The sequence below is a fragment of the Nannobrachium achirus genome (genome assembly GCF_963921795.1).
Source record: "Nannobrachium achirus genome assembly, chromosome: 12".
In the NCBI taxonomy this organism is placed as follows: Eukaryota; Metazoa; Chordata; class Actinopteri; order Myctophiformes; family Myctophidae; genus Nannobrachium; species Nannobrachium achirus.
Window position 1 is genome coordinate 49567239 of NC_137832.1, and position 16961 is coordinate 49584199.

The 16961-nt window shown below is 40.5% G+C and overlaps 1 protein-coding gene across 1 annotated transcript; it reads left to right on the forward strand.

Moving 5' to 3' along the window:
* Positions 1-5410: 5410 nt before the first annotated feature.
* nipsnap1 (nipsnap homolog 1 (C. elegans)) lies at positions 5411-16640 on the forward strand. The gene is made up of 10 exons (XM_080739295.1): positions 5411-5514; positions 6585-6712; positions 8620-8665; positions 9131-9225; positions 10722-10792; positions 10946-11086; positions 11830-11861; positions 13352-13446; positions 13627-13710; positions 15726-16640. Exons 1-10 carry the CDS (start codon positions 5438-5440, stop codon positions 15788-15790), a joined length of 834 nt encoding a protein of 277 aa, XP_080595421.1. The 5' UTR covers positions 5411-5437; the 3' UTR covers positions 15791-16640.
* The last annotated feature ends 321 nt before the right edge of the window (positions 16641-16961 follow it).

Below are 16961 nucleotides of genomic sequence, written 5' to 3' on the forward strand. Positions count from 1 at the left end.
TGATTTGTGTTTTTACCAGTAACTCCACTGATCAGTGTAAAACCTTTTATGCGCACTGCCTAGAGGCCCAGGAAAAACCTTTGCCCTGCATTTTTCAGATCTGCTTTGTATATTACTCCTTCAGATTTGTTCCTAACATCATGCAAATCAGTACAGTATCTCCATAGTCATGTGATCAAGACTGATCTGTCCGATATTTCATATTCCATCCTGGCTTGGCTTCCAAAGTTTGCAGGACTGCTCCGTTTTGAACAAAATGCCTCAAATCATAAACGCAGCTTGCGATTCTCTGTGCAATTGTTGCCCGCACATTCCCAATAGGTCAAGGAACAAATCATGAACATTTTTAATGTTTTGAAATAACTGGTAATTAAAAACAAAATGTAAAAATAAGGGACACACAAAAAAAATTCCGCGACCCACAAATGGGTCCCGACCCAGTGTTTAGTAAATGGTCCAGGAATGGGTCTACAAACATGACAATTGAGACAAAAAAACAGACGTCCATATTTAAGATTTTTGAATATAGATATTTTTTTGATTTACCAGACTGTAAACCACAAACTAGAAGTTTTTAATCTGTTAAAATCTTAATGCACTCCCCCCCCCCCCCCCCACCTTACTTTGTTGAATTACCTTTTTTTACTTAACTCGTATAGGAATTATAAGACATAATACTGTGGAAAAACAGTATATCTCCAACAGTTTGTGGAACAACAGTATAAGTCCGTACAAGCAATATTCAGCAGATAAAGGGAGCAGATAACATTAAAACAGACAATTGAACAAAATAGGGGGTATTGCATTAACAATTTAACAGATTAAAAATGACTAGTTTGTGGTTTACGGTCTGGTAAATCAAAAAATATCTATATTAAAAAAAATCAAATATGGACTGTTATTCGTCTCACGTACTCAATTAGTCTGGGTTAATGTGGTGGCACACACTGGCATACTAGAAAAGTAGATATCATTTCACTCCCAACTCCAATTTGACATTAAAAGAATTATGTGTAATTAGAATGATTAACATTTCACTGAGCAGGTGTTTTTAAATTATGTGAAAGTGCTTACCGTAGTTCTAAAAAGTAGGCTACCAAAGCACTACATGAATATAAAAAAGAAAGTGGAAAGCTTTGACATACTTTTACTGACAGCAGCGGATGATGTCATTTGGAAATTGAATATTCTTTACTGTACAATAAACAGAATAAATAAAATGTGCTCATTGTATTGTACAATAACAAGCACCAGTGTGCTCAAATTAACCATTGAAAGCTATAATGAATATCTGGCACACATGCTGTATTACACTAAATTAACATTAGTAGGACACTAATCCAAACATAAATCAACTGGAAAGCTGTATGTGCATGTTTGCAACATAAGGCTGTTTGCGTGCATGGACGCTTCTCTGCATGACTGTATTTGCGTGCATGCTTGCATGTGTGTCTTGAATAAGAATATTAGAATTGACAGTTAAACTGCAGCAGGAGTCTGCTATTATGATGTTATCAGCAGTGCAGCGCATCCTGCTGCTTATCAGCTCGGAACATTCCACCATTCATATTTATGTGAAATTAAATAGCAAATTATTGTAAAACTTAAAAAGTGTATATATACATACAGTATACTGTATACGTAAGAACTGTACATACATACATACATACATACATACACACACACACACATGTAGGCACATGCGCACGGACACACACACACACACACGCGCACACACACACACACACACACACACACACACACACACACACACACACACACACACACACACACACACACACACACACACACACACACACACACATAGCCTATAGATAGTTTAAAGTGGTTACACTTTAAGGCTTTAAACATTTTAATCTGAACTTAAAGTGTCCACTATAGAGTTAAAGTATAGATGAGATATGTTGGGGAAACAAAACAGTAAAAGGAGACAACAAGATGTCTGTTTGAGTTCAGCATTTACTTTTGTAATGCTTCCTCATCATATTGCATTTGTTATCTAAATTGCATTGATTCATGAAATAATGGGGAAAAAAAATACCGATTCATTGATTTTTAAAGTATTTAGTCCAGGCCTAGCTTGTACCTTTCCACCCAAATTCATTTTGTGTACAGGCAGTTGGTCATCTTTAATTAATTTACTTTAATGTTAAATCCACCCTACTCTACAGTTCAGAAACCTGGAACTGGAAGACGACCACCAACATACTAAAAAACTACAGACATTTCTCATCTCAACCGCTGCCAACGCCTCCTAGGAATCTACTGGCCCAACACCATCTCCAACGCCAACTTGTGGGACCTCACAAAACAGGAGACAATAGACATCCAAATCAGGAGGAGGAAAAGGAACTGGATAGGCCACACACTTTGAAGACAAAGTTCAATAACAAAACATGCTCTAACATGGAACCCGCAACGAGGATGGAAGAGAGGAAGGCCTAGAGCCACCTGGAGAAGGACCACAGAGCAGGAAATGAAGGCGCAAGGCCTGTCATGGCAACAACCGGATCAAAGGGCGCAAGACCGGAGAGGATGCAGGAGTTTCACCAATGGCCCATGGTCTGTAGGGAATTTAAAGGCTTAAGTAAGTAAGTAAGTAATTAAGTTGGTCAACAGACACAGATCTGTGCAGAATAATCCATTGTGTCAATTTAACTCTGAAAGAGAAATGGGCCCACGCTGACCCGAAGGCTTTGGGTCAATCAATGTGGTTCCATTTGTAGACTGTCAGAGCTAAACTAGAAAAAAAGCTGTTGCTCGAGAAACTGTGTGGGCTCGCTGAAAGCAAATAGTAGATATAGAATCAGCAATTTGTAAAATATAGATTTAAAAGCATAAATATATTCAAAACAAACTGAATTTCAATATATTGTAACTTTCGAAGTGTGCAATTTGTGTTTGAATGGAATCATTACATGAATACATTGAAGAGATAAAGCATTTTAAATTAATTCAGCTGCAAATCAGATTGGGCGTTGTTAGGCGTTTGCTAATCTCTCAAGACAGATCCTGCAATCCCCCCCCTAATCTATTTCTTCTTATTTTATTTTATTATTTTATTATACTTTTTTCCCAGATTTGGGTGGTTGGCTGGTCGATATCATATAACAGGTGGTTGCTAGAATGTTGATAGGGTAAACAGGTAGTTGCTAGGCAGTAGTATGTGGTTGCGGGGGCAACATCGGTGAGGGACAGGGACTGTATACTGTATATACTGTATGTTGAGGACTACAAAAAAGGTGGAATTCTCAACTTTTCCCCAAAGACTTGAAAATTGATAAACGGTTTAAAAATGTATGACATTATTCGAAAAATATGAATACATTCAATCCAAATCCAAAGGTTAGAAGAACATTTTAAAGTTTGAATGAAGTGTCAGTGGTTTTCAACCAGTGATCCGGGGACCACCAGTGGTCCTTGAGCTGGTTCCAGGTGGTCCCCAGCTAAATGATGGAGAGTGTGCCATTTGGTTTCATTTTACGCTCTCAAGAGTAAAATTGTTAAACATCTGCATTACTTAATTTACAAGAAGTCTACAATTAGAGAATCTAGGAGAATTGTTATTTTGGTCAAAGTTTGCCTGTTATATCTCCTATGGCACCAACATCAATACAGCATGGCATTGTGGACAAAAATCGTATCCAACGACAACTAATATTCTAAGCAGCAAGACCACAACAACAAAAACAACAAAAAAAGGATCTTTTCCCAACTCCAAAAGTAAGTATAAAAAGTTATACAATATTTCCTAAAGTAGACCTATATATTTTTTCTTCTTTTTTAATACATGCACATAACATGACATGACATCAGTTATTAGCTGAACATTTTAAAGTTTGAACACTTTTCTAGCTCAAAGTATGTGGAAGTTGTTCTGTATGCATAATACCCATGCAGCCAGCCCACTAATTAATAGTCAGGATTGTACAGTATTGAAGCAGAGCATGTGCTCCTTCCAGCCAATAGGACTAATTGCTTGTTAGACACTAATTGCAGCATTTTAATAGTCACTGGGTGAATGTTGGTGTCACCGTGGCTATGAACCTTCAAAAATGTATTTTCCACTAACTTCTTCAACAGTTTGGTCTACACTGTTGAAGAAGTTGGTGGAAAAGTTGTAGAGGTGTAAAGTTCCAACTTCTTCAACAGTGTAGAGTTGACTATGCCCATTGTTTATCAATCACATTCATGTCAGGGTCCCCGGATTAATTGCGACCGTCAGGTCGCAGTTACTATCAAAACCTCCACCAGCTGTCAGTCCGTCCGTCTGTCTGTCTGTCTATCTGTCTGTCTGTCACGTCACGTCACGTCACGTCACGTCACGTCACGTCACGTCACGTCACGTCACACTTTTGCCCTACTCATATCTCTGCCACCGTTGCCCCTAGCAATGCCAAACTTTCCACACACACTCCTTGCCTCCCAAACCACAGCCTCCAGGACCCCCAGGGACCCCCTGGCGACGCGCCAAAAACTGCAAAAATGACCACCCCAACGGGGCTGCTCACTGGGAATTCCCAGGGACCACCGACTCCTGGTGCTCCAGAACGGATGCAAAAGTGGTTGCGCCCCCTAATGGAGGACCCCCGCCACTGCAGCGCACATAAAATGCCATAACTCGGGCTATGAGCGACCGGGAGAGCCGGGGCCAGTACCCACGCGTCCGCTTCGCCGAACCCCCACCGCGGCAGCCCGCTAAAAAGGCAGTAACTCGGCCCCCCAGCAACCGGGAGAGACGCGGCCTGTACCCAGGGGGTCCCCGTGGGCCCAGCCACCGCCGGGCCCCAGGCGGACCCCCGTGGACCCCCACGCCACTGGGAAAGAAATATGGGAAAATTGTCAAAAATAGCCGATCTATATACTGCTCCACTCCACGGCCCGTGGTGTATACATAAGACCTGACGGTCGCTTATCTCCCGATTAGGGAGTCTTACTGGTGTGTAAAAATATGGGCGCCGTGAGAATATTGCAAGTGGGCCCCCGAATTATTACATCACAACGATTTTAATGATAATTTTACAATAATATATAATGTCTTATTTTCCTTAACACCTTGAAACGTGTTTGATCCAAGCCAGAACACAATAGATTGATTGATCATTAAAATAAACATGTTCTGAAAATGCATGACATCACCCACAAACACTTTCTAGATTTTCAAGTGGGCCCTGATCCCTGGGGGTCCCTGCACCCCACTTTGAGAATCACTGCCTTGCAATAGTAGCTTCGCCTATAGGCTATTGATCAATTAATCAAGTCTAATTGATCACCTGGCCCTTATTGCTGCAATCAGCTTTTTATTTATTTACTTATCCCCACGTGTTAATCTGTGGGGTTAGTGTTAAACATTAACTCTGGGTTTACCTCTACTCAGCAGTCAGCAAGAGAAGTGCATCTGCATCATAGGAGAACCATGGCGGCGAGTTCTGCGTGGGTCAAAAACACTCGGGTTATAAGATGTTCCCTGGATCTGCTGAAGGTCTCAACAAGGTAAAGTTTTACACCTATACCTTCATACATGCGTGAATGCATACACAGAGCAGAGAAAAATATAACATTCCTATGCATGTCATCAACAGCTGGCTGACTCATAGTGCATGCACTCATTGTTCACATGTGTGCGTGTGTGGGTATGTGTTTTCAACAGCTGTTGAATGACTGTAGGACAGTGTGACTAATATCTTAACAAAGTAATAATGTCCTACTAATAGGTAGGCCTACATGACCTTATAATAAGAACCAGTGCATTGTAATTAACCCTGAGTGCTGATTTAACGGTTTGGTTATTTGTACACTCTCAAAGTTACACATTTAATAGGCATTTTACTGTGTAGCCTAGCCTACACTTTACCAAACTCTAATCATTTGCCTGACAGTTGAACTTTGTCCTAAAGCTGCGGACAGTGGCAGCTCCTATATATGGCAGCGATTCCCAACCTGTGGGCCCGGGCCCGCTGATGGGCTGTGAGGATATTGCAAGAGGGCCCCCAAATGATGGGCCAAACATAAATATTTGAATTATAATTTAACATATCAAAACATAACATGTTTTTTTCCTTGAAACCATGAAAAATGAAAACATTCAGTGAAAAGAGACCATCTAGAACAGGGCTAGGCAACCCTAGGCATGGGTGCCAACACTGGCACAGGGGAGGTTGATCACTCATCAAACTCTCACTGGGGAGGGAGTCTGGGAGATAGGTGGGTTATTGAGTCTAATGATCATTACATCCTGATATGAAAGAAAATATTTCTAAAGAAGGTTGTTATGTATATGGACAATCAAATGGCAGAAAGAAAAAGAAAATGAAAACATGGCACAATGGTTGCCGACCCCTGATCTAGAAGCTCTCATCGTGTTGCTATGTTTGCTATTCTCTAAAATATATCATTTTTGGGGGGTTGGGGGGAATCTTCCCCTAATAGGGCAGGCATGCCACAACGCCAGGTTGCAACCAATGAATTGTCTATGCATGGCTGCCTTGGGATAATAAAGGTATCTATCTATCTATCTAGCCTTCAGCCTGGAGTGCAACTTTGTTTGTGTCATGTTTGTGTAGGAGGCTTTCAGAGAGCGGTGACAGGGGCTGGTTTCGCTCCCTGTTTGTTCACAAAGTGGATGCCAGGACAGATGCCCACTCCAACCTGCTGTCAAAGAGGGAGACCAGCAACCTGTACAAAATACAATGTAGGCACACATGTCCTTCTTCTCCAGTAGCAAGTGTTTCTTTTTCACTTTGAGGACCCCAGTTTGATTTGCATTAAAGGCCACTGACCCCCATTTGAAATTATTTTCTAATTTCATATCTGGGATCGTAATCTACCCTGTAAATTCTCTGTGTTTATTTAACTCCACCTTGTTCCACCTGTGGTCCCCGAAGCCCACGCTGGGAACTGTGTGCTAGAGCCATGACTGAACATACATTTACTGAGGTGTCGCGCAGGATATATGGATGCACCGATTGGGATATTCTGGGCCGATACTGATGTTTAAAATAAAAATTTGGCCAACAGCCAATGATAATAAATATTATTTTATTTATTCTTTTCTTATTTATTCCCCCTTTTGTGTCAGTGTCACAAACACATCTTCATTATTAAGAAATTACTGTTTTAAATCTGTTTTAAAACCTTCATCACACTATCTTATAATGAGCTCAAATTCAATCATGTATATTTTGTGAGTGTCTTGTAAGCCCGGGCGGGCTGGGCAATTGTGGGCATCATGTGGTGCAGGACACTATAATAAAAATCTATCTATCTACTGTATCTATCTAGATGTATGAAACAAGAGATAAACATCGGCCACTGAATTGGTGATGTCATCTTATTTGTTGATACACTGATGGCAGGCAGCAAGGCGAGTATCGGCCTATACCGATGTAAAGAGGATTAAGCCCAAACTTTGGGACTTGAACAAGGATCGGTCATTCCCCAAAACTCTCTAAAAGTAACAAATGACACAGAGGATTTTACTGCTAAAGGGAAAGTAAACAGAACACAATTAGTGCTGTCATTGACTAAAGAAATGCTTAGTTGACTAATAGATACAGACATTTGTCATCTAATTGATTTGATTATCATGCAGAGACCAGCCTTTTCAGATTCGTAACGTTGAGAACAATGGCTACTGGATATTGTCCTAAATACACAAGTAGAATTAAAGGGTTATAGTTTACAAGGGATGTGATCATAATTTTTCAATGAATAATTTATTCAGCATGAAAAACATTGCAAAAACTTCACTATGCAAATAACAACTTTTTGGACTGATAAATGATTTGACTGAGGGGACAGCCTGTGAACACACATTTTACTTTGAACAGAGTGATTAGATGGGGTCAAGCCTGTCATACACAGTAAAAACCCTCAGTGTACATTTGTCCTTTTGTAACTGTGAGAATGTTCAAATGCAACCAAATGGACCCGTAAGAATGGTATGGATAAATTGACTTTAGGATTTGACTGTGTATGTTCGATTAGATTCAACTGAAAAACGTTATCCCAGCCTCTGTGCGGCATTCAGTTTGTCACTGGTAAACAATGAAGTCATTATCATACTGTAATGTGTTCTTATCATACTGTAATGTGTTCTTTCATAATGTAATGTGTTATTATCATAATTCAATGTGTTATTATGATAATATAATATATACTGGCCCCAGAGACATCAGAGAAAACTGGGATGCCCTGGGATGGATCAGCTACAAACTGCTCCCATTGGTAATCTCATGTTAATGCTTCATGAATGTACCGTATCTAGTCTGTGAACTGTGGCATGTAACATCTCATACGATGTATACAGTAGTTTGATGTTTACAGAATACATAACACCATATGACACACACACACACACACACACACACACACACACACACGCACACACGCACGCACGCACGCACGCACGCACGCACGCACACACGCACGCACACACGCACACGCACACGCGCACACGCGCACACTCACACGCACACACAGAGTGGCTTATTGAAAATGAATGCATTTAGAAGCAAAAAGTATACCTGTGTGAAATTGAAGGTTTTTGTTTATATTTTGAAGCATATTTTGTTTGTCATTTTGCTCTCTGTCTTTCAGTTCACAATGTCAAACCGGAATGTTTGGAAGCATATAACAGTCTGGAGTAAGTACACAACATTTATGTTGTTTTTACAGTGCAGTGCTTTCTATACAGACTGCATTCTCCTTCTCCATACTTTGCTCTAGCTCTCAGCCAAAGTGGTTTTACAGAGAATACAATGGACAGTTTAATGAAGTCTGCATACAGTAGAGCCCATTGCAAAATCTTGAGAGTTAATTCAACTTTCAGAGTTAAATTAACACACAGGATTACGCTTAGTTTTTATTCTGTAGTATGACTGTTGCTTGCCTAAAATAAATTGTTTTCGAGCCTGAAAATCTGTTATTTAGCCCCTGTCAATCTTTCATCCCTTTTGAACATGTCATTTTAGATGATTAGATGATTCTTTTTTTAATGGCGAAGATAGCACCTTGTAGATTTATTTTCGCTATGTGACACCATCATATGGCAAGGTATTACGAGCTTTCTACAGTGTTGTTGTTTTTTCACCCATTCTGTTGAACTCAGGGCAGAGGTGCAAAACAAGCTTCATATTGACCAGGAATACCCATGTGAGGTGGTAGGAAGCTGGAATACCTGGTATGGAGAGCAAGACCAAGCTGGTAAGGACTAGGGTTGCCAGAGAAAACATGTATGTTTCTGCAAGTGGCAAAAAACATTGAAATGCCTGGATCCCGAGGCTACAAAAACATTGAAACGGGAAGTTTCCCAAATATGTTGCCTATCAACATTTCTAGGTGTGGACCATGTTGACATCCTACATGGCACATTTTCTTGTACCTTTTTTGAACCCTAAACATGGGCCCTTTGTGACCACATACAGTTTAAAGCAGGGATGGGCAGCATTTATTTTCAGAGGGCCTTACTGACTACGATAAAGTAAGTGAAGGGCCACACATTGTACAATTGAATTGAAACTTGAAACACATAACACATAAGAATGATGTTAAAACTGCATAAATTAGACATTTTAGACATGCCAGACTACTTTACAATGAGGTCCTTTCACAACTAGACAGCTGTACCGTACTCTGGCCTATACAATAAAGATATTATAGTTCATTAGTTATATAAAAGAGTCTGCGTCAATGCCATATCATCTTTTAAATTAGCCTATACATTTATACTGTATTTTATCTGACATGCACCACTCCATAGGTCACTGATAAAACACATTAGATTATGTTATAAATAGGAACTCAAGGTTGGAGTCAAGTTAAATCAATTTATAGAATGAATGATTCTTTTCTTTTTTTTATGACTTTGAGGGCCGGATTGAAATGGTCAAAGGGCCGGGTCCGGCCCCCGGGCCTGATGTTGCCCATGTGTGCCCTAGAGCAGGGGTGGGCAGCATTTATTTTCAGAGGGCCTTACTAACTATGATAAATTAAGTGACTTTAGACATGCCAGGCTACTTTACAATGGGGTCCTTTCACAACGAGACAGCTGTACTGTATTCTGGCCTACAATGTAGATATTATAGTTTATTAGTTACATAAAAGAATCTGCGTCAATGCCATATCATCTTTTAAATGAGCCTATACATTTATACTGTATCTAATCTGACATGCACCACTCCATAGGTCACTGATAAAACACATTAGATTATGTTATAAATAGGAACTCAAGGTTGGAGTCAAGTTAAATCAATTTATAGAATTTATGACTTTGAGGGCCGGATTGAGATGGTCAAAGGGCCGGGTCCGGCCCCCGGGCCTGATGTTGCCCATGTGTGGTTTAAAGTGTGCTAAGTGCTGGATTGTACAGTATATCAAGGGAAAGGATTATAGCGTTAACTTAGTTATATCCATTGCTTTCTCTGTATTGTTGTGCACACACATTGTGGAGACATGCTTTTGACCCACATTACTTACTTTATGATAATCTAAAATCTAACCTGAACCTTGATCTAACTCCAAATCCAGTCAATATCATGAATTTCCTCAAAAGTCTAACTGACTTTTAAAAATAACCATTACATCATATTGAAACTCCAAAGAGCAACAGTGATCATGTTTTGTTGTTGTTTTGGCTATGTGGGTGGCTATCATTTTGGTTACAAAGTACAGCAGTGACATCTGCTGTTTGTTTTTTGCAGTGCACCTTTGGCGCTACAGAGGGGGCTACCCAGCCTTGACTGAGTGCCTGAACAAACTGAACAATAACAAGGTATAAAGTTGTCCATTCCAAATCAAGATGAATTAAAAGCACATAATATGCAATACAAACAAGAAGCTGTAGCCTAATGGCCATATTTAGGGATCACTTTTTTAGCTTTATGTAGGCTACTGTATTAAAACATTTCTCTCTTCCTTTCTGAAGGAATATTTGGAGTTTCGTAAAGAGAGGGCTAAGATGTTGATTTCCAGACAGAACCAGCTTCTTCTAGAGTTCAGCTTCTGGAATGAACCCTTGCCCAGACCCGGGCCCAATATCTATGAAATGCGCTCATACAAACTCAAGGTAACCTCTGGACACAAAGGTTTGATTATTTTGGGGGTCGCAGCATGAAAATATTGAGAACCACTGGTGTAAAGTAGGCTAAGTACACATACTCAAAGCACAATTTTTTGGTATTTTTCTTTGTCAATTGTCAATACTTTTACTTCTACTCCACAACATCTCAGAGGAAAATATTTACATTTTTACTCCACTACAATCATATGAAAGCTTTAGTTACTATATGTAGATGTTGATTATTAATACAAAACACACTAACCGCTTCAACCCTATATTTTGGCCAATTGAAAATAGCAGATCTACAAGCTCATAATGTGTCACCATGTGGCACATTAGGAGCTTGTAGATCGGCTACTTTAAAAATATTTTGAATACATTCTGTACTTTTAATACTTTTAATTTTGATACTTTAAGTATATTTTGATACCGACACTTTATTACGGGACTTTCTGTACTTGTAACAGAGTATAACTACATTGCAGTATTTATACTTTTACTTAAGTAAAACATGTGAGTTCTTGCATCACTGTTTCTTCCATCACTGTTGAGTACTCCTAAACTGGTTTTACTGCCATGGTTCAAATCATAGGGGCTCTATTGTCTGTGCTCAGCTGTGTGGTACGTTTCGTGTTTTGCTGATTCATCCATGCCAAGTGTTCTTAGTCAAAGTTTTGTTAGTGTACCTGAAGTGATGCAATTCATTCTTTTGTATTCAATGTTTTCATCTTCCCTTTTCTCTGTTGCAGCCAGGAACCATGATTGAATGGGGCAATCACTGGTATGCATCAGAAACACTTTTTTGACTACAGGGAACATGCTTCGACATAACGTGGTGTGACGACCCAACAACCGAAAAGCTGTTGGGTCTTGTCATATGGTGGTGTGTGGCTTTCTGATAGCTGGTCTACACACTCACAACGCATGCATGCGACACCTTGTGAGCTAGATCAGCTATTTTGGGCACACAACACCATTGTGTGTCAATGTGTGAATTAAAGGTGGACGAAACCCTATGCTGATTTTGAAGTTTGTTTTCCGGTTCAGGGTCTAATCTACAACAGTGTAAAAACATAGCAGGCTGCATAAGGGCCCTGTATACATGCAGTTCAGGTGCTTGCAGAGTGGCACTTCCCCACACACTTCTAATATAATGATAATGAATACCTACGCAGGGGAAATTCAGATATCGCAGCCCAACCCAGCAGCTTTCTTTATCAGCTTTGACACAGCTGAACTCAACCCAGTGATGCCCACAAGGAGCGCAAGGGGGAAGGGGAGCAGTGGTAGCTGGAGTGGGGAATCGTACCTGTGACCTCTGGAGTCCTAGGTGTGGACACTAACCACTCAGCCACCACTGCTCTAATATAGGGGAGAAAGGGGCAGAGCATTCAGATGCGGTGCTTTGGTGGTGTTGTGTGTGATGTTCAATGTTGGTGAACTTTGACTGGACGCCAACCAACAGCACTGTGCATTGACCTCACTTGGCAGCCTTTTCGCTTGTAGTTTTCACTCAGTGAGCCAACATAAGTCAAACAAACTACACAGGGGGACTATCATGCTAGCACTGACCCACAGCCTTGCAAGATAACAAATGGACACGTCTTGAGTCTCGGCTTGCGTTGGCTATGATACGGCATGTGTGACCTGACCAGACCCTAAGGTTGACCTTATAGCACACTGTGTTGTACTTGTAAGCAGCTAATACAGCAACTGCAGCTAATACAATTTATAATGACACCCACAGCTGGGCACACCTAAATCTAAATATTATTATCCTTTTGCTTCGTTTATTGGGCTTGGGCTTTTATTGGCACGTAAACACTATTATAAAATGTAATAGCTGCAGTTACATTGCTTACTAGCTTGCCATTTTTTAACAATATATTGTTTTTAACATGTACAGGAAAACAAACAAAATCAGCCTAGTTTTTCAAAGCCCTTTAAGCATAACACTACACTTGAGTCTCAACTGTAGTGTTGAGACCAACAGGACTCAAATACATACATCTACAACAACTAGGTAATACAGACAATAGCCAGCAGAGGGAGATGGGGTCTTTAAAAAAGCTCCATTTATATGGAGCCATGGACAACACTACCAGTACTTCATCCTACCTTGAATTGTGAAAATAGCAGATTTACAAGCTCACAGCCCATCTATGTTGAGCCTATAATAGGGATGACAGGTAGCTACTGAAGATATATTTGCACTTTAGCAATAATGTTCATAATATGCATGCCTGTATTTGTTTGTTTTACTGTTAACAGGGCGAGAGCCATCAAACACAGACAAGAGAATCAAGAAGCAGTGGGCGGCTTCTTTTCTCAGATTGGTGAACTGTACGTTGTTCATCACCTTTGGGGTGAGTATACCTGTGTGTGTGTGTGTGTGTGTGTGTGTGTGTGTGTGTGTGTGTGTGTGTGTGTGTGTGTGTGTGTGTGTGTGTGTGTGTGTGTGTGTGTGTGTGTGCATGCATGTGTGCATGCGTGTGTGCGTAGAGATAATTATTTTGCATAATATTTGTGTTGCTTTTTCTATAAAGCTTACGAAAGCCTCCAGTCCCGAGAGGACACCAGGAAGTTGGCGTGGCTAAAGGAAGGATGGGCCTCCAACGTGTATAGCACAGGTACTGTTATTCTCACCTCACCACCACACCTACAGAGCCTCCCAAGTGAAAGTCAGCCAAGCAAACAACTTGTCTAATCATGTATTGTACATAAACCTCAGTTACACTCAATTCAATTGGTTTCAATGCAACCTTTTATCATCCCAAATCGGATCTCGCATGCCATTAACCAGAAAGATTGCACCGAGTTGCCTGGTGTTGCCAGCCTCTATCACACACTTCGTTTTGGGAAGAGAGTCTGGGATTTCAGGAAGAGCTTTCATTTCTGGGGGGCGGGCTAAAGCCTAGTGACGCAAGCCCCAAACCACGTGACCCAAGCATACAACCCTGATTGGCCAACCCTTGAAGCTGGTTCAAGGAAGTTAAAATATAAGGAAGGGAAACACGTGACCGCTGGGACCGGCCATGACGCTCCCATGGGTGCCAGAATGATGGAGCCGGCTACATCAGCTCATGAACAAACCTGGAAGAAACACTATTTATGAACGACTGAGATCTTTGTCATATAATCTGTTCAGGAATATAGAATAAAATATATCAGAGGTATTTTTACAATCACTTGTTTTTCGATGTGCATAGTGCATAATTAAATAATAATAATAACAGTAAATAATAATCGTTTCTGTCGATACTGGCACCCATGGTGAGCTCCATGGCTGGACATGGCATATCCCCGTTGTCACGTGATGTCCCTACCTCCTATTTACCTTGAGTCTCTACCTATCTGTTCTGCATTTTGACCTTTGACCTTGACCTTTGACTCAAGACCGTCAGGTCGCAGTTACTATGAAAACCTCCACCGGCTGTCTGTCAGTCAGTCTCTCCATTTGTCCGTCACGTCACGTTACACTTTTGGCCCTACTCTTATCTCCGGCACCGTTGCTCTTGTCCATGCCAAACTTTTCACACACACTCCTTGGCTGGCAAATCACAACCTCCACCTCTGATTTGTCCTAGCGCCGCTATGAGGCTGCTTACATTAATGGACACTGCTCCTACACATTTTGCCTAAAAATCACGCAAAGTGGTACACACAATCTCGCAACTCATGTCAGCAACATGCATCTGTACCATTTCCCATATTCCCTCCTGATAGGCTATGATTGCCTTCTATTCTATGAGGTTGCTTTTTGCAGACATATGTCGCTTATCTCCCGATTAGGGAGTCTTACTAGTCTTTCCCACCAGGTTATTTGTCCCTCTCCTCGTGAGAGCCCCAGGCGTGATATCCCATAGTGATTGTCTCACTCACAGAGGTAAAAGAACCGGGCTTACATAGTTAACCTCTAGTTTTGTGACAATCCACCCTTCTCATTGTCCCTACCCTGGGCATGTCATAATTGCCAAACATACAAACAAATATTCAGTAAAAACATTGTGCTGTGTAGTGATGTTGTAGATCTTCTATTTACGCTATTTGATGTACAACAAACTATAAAGGGTTTGAATGGTTAAGTCAGTTTGTTCACAAAGTCTGAGTGGTGCTAGAGGTCTAGGTAGAGCAGTCGTGTTGATTCTAATTCCTGGGTAACCGGAATGCTCGCCTCAAAACACGCTTGCCCTCATTTATTTTCCACCGACCACACGCGGTCAGCCACTGAGCGGTCAGCTCAGTGGCGTGTTTTTTTTAATCTTGGATTTGTTTTACTGAGGATAAGGATAGAAATAGGATTTGGGTGAGGCATAGTTTTACTGAGGTTAAGATTAGGAATACCAGGTGCCGTTCCGAGGACGGTGGATGAGAGCCCAGGGCGACTGTGTTTTGATATGAGTGTTTTGGTATTCAGTTCCTGTATTGCCTTGAGTGCATGTATGAGGACCTCCCGTGTCATAAACACAGGAGAATCATCAAATAAATCTATAAAATTATGTGTAATTTTAAATACATGAAAAAAATACAAGAAAAACATAAAATTACTAATTTAAGGTTTTTCTTGATTTTTTTCACTTTTGAATGCTTCAAATGCTAAGGACAGCATGTTTCTGACAGCATGTTTCTATCTGTCTCTCCTCAGTACCTTTGATTAGAAGCATGGATTCCAGAATAATGATACCCACCAAGAGCTCGCCGATGCAGTGAAGAGATATGGAGTCCACCACTGTACTGTACTTGGTCCACTCCTTTTTCCCTCTCCACCAAATCTCTTCAGCGAAAATAGCCTATCACAACCTGAGCTTGTAAAGTAAATCAGCTATTTTCACATAATAATGTTCACAGGAGAATAAGGGACGGTGTGGTTAAGGAAGCATTCTATTTGTCCCTTCAAATTATATGCATTTATGCAAATGTCCTGCCACTGTCGGAAGCAATTCTCTGTCTTCAACTGTAGATCTGCCGTCACACATAATTATGGTTCATTGGAATTCCATCAAATCTCTTTCCTCTTGAGCTTAATTTAGATTTTGGGTAATTGAAAGAAAATTACGAGATCAGGTGAATACAGAGAGTGTGGTATCACAGCAATATTCTTTTTTCTACCAAAAGATATTGAATAAGAGAACAGTGTGTGAATACGTATTATCATGAAGCCAGTGACCATTGGGACAGTTTACTGGGAACTTAAATTTCAATCAAACTGACACCTCCTTAAAAGTCCTGTATGACTGTTTGATCATGTGTGTGTGTGTGTGTGTGTGTGTGTGTGTGTGTGTGTGTGTGTGTGTGTGTGTGTGTGTGTGTGTGTGTGTGTGTGTGTGTGTGTGTGCGTCTCAGGAACCATAGGTCAAGTTGGTGATATGATTGATTGTTTCAGCCAATGTGATGTACAGCAGCAGCCTATTATTGATTGGGAATCATTTGGTGTATAGCTACCAATTATCATGAATGCACATTTATGAACCATACTGAATGAGATCACATATTGACTGAGCTGTTGTATGACTTTCTGTCCATTTGTCAAATGACAATAGACTAGACTACCTCTTCTTGTGTCAAAAATAAATACATTGTCTTCCATGATCAATTATCACTTTATTTATTGGTTGTCGTTTTATTGTAATTTCTTGTTTATTTGTATTGGACCAATGACCAACGTCAAGTAAATTTATGACTTGAAATATTTATTTTTTATGACAGTCAATGAGCCCTATTCACGGCCCGCCCACTCAGCATCCCCCCGGTGCTGAAGTCACGTTTTGAAGGGGTAAAACCCTGCTAAGCCTATAGAGTTAACACAGAAATCGCTAATTTAATGCAATTTCCGAATAGTACAGTATAAAATACGGCTAGCATGATCAAGAACACAAGATAG

Bases quoted from the DNA above. Each gene is read 5' to 3' on its own strand.
- nipsnap1 (XM_080739295.1), top strand. From the start codon at position 5,438: ATGGCGGCGAGTTCTGCGTGGGTCAAAAACACTCGGGTTATAAGATGT. The intron at 5,515-6,584 runs GTAAAGTTTTAC...ATGTTTGTGTAG, and splicing joins CTGCTGAAGGTCTCAACAAG to GAGGCTTTCAGAGAGCGGTG. The intron at 13,447-13,626 runs GTGAGTATACCT...TTTTCTATAAAG, and splicing joins CGTTGTTCATCACCTTTGGG to CTTACGAAAGCCTCCAGTCC.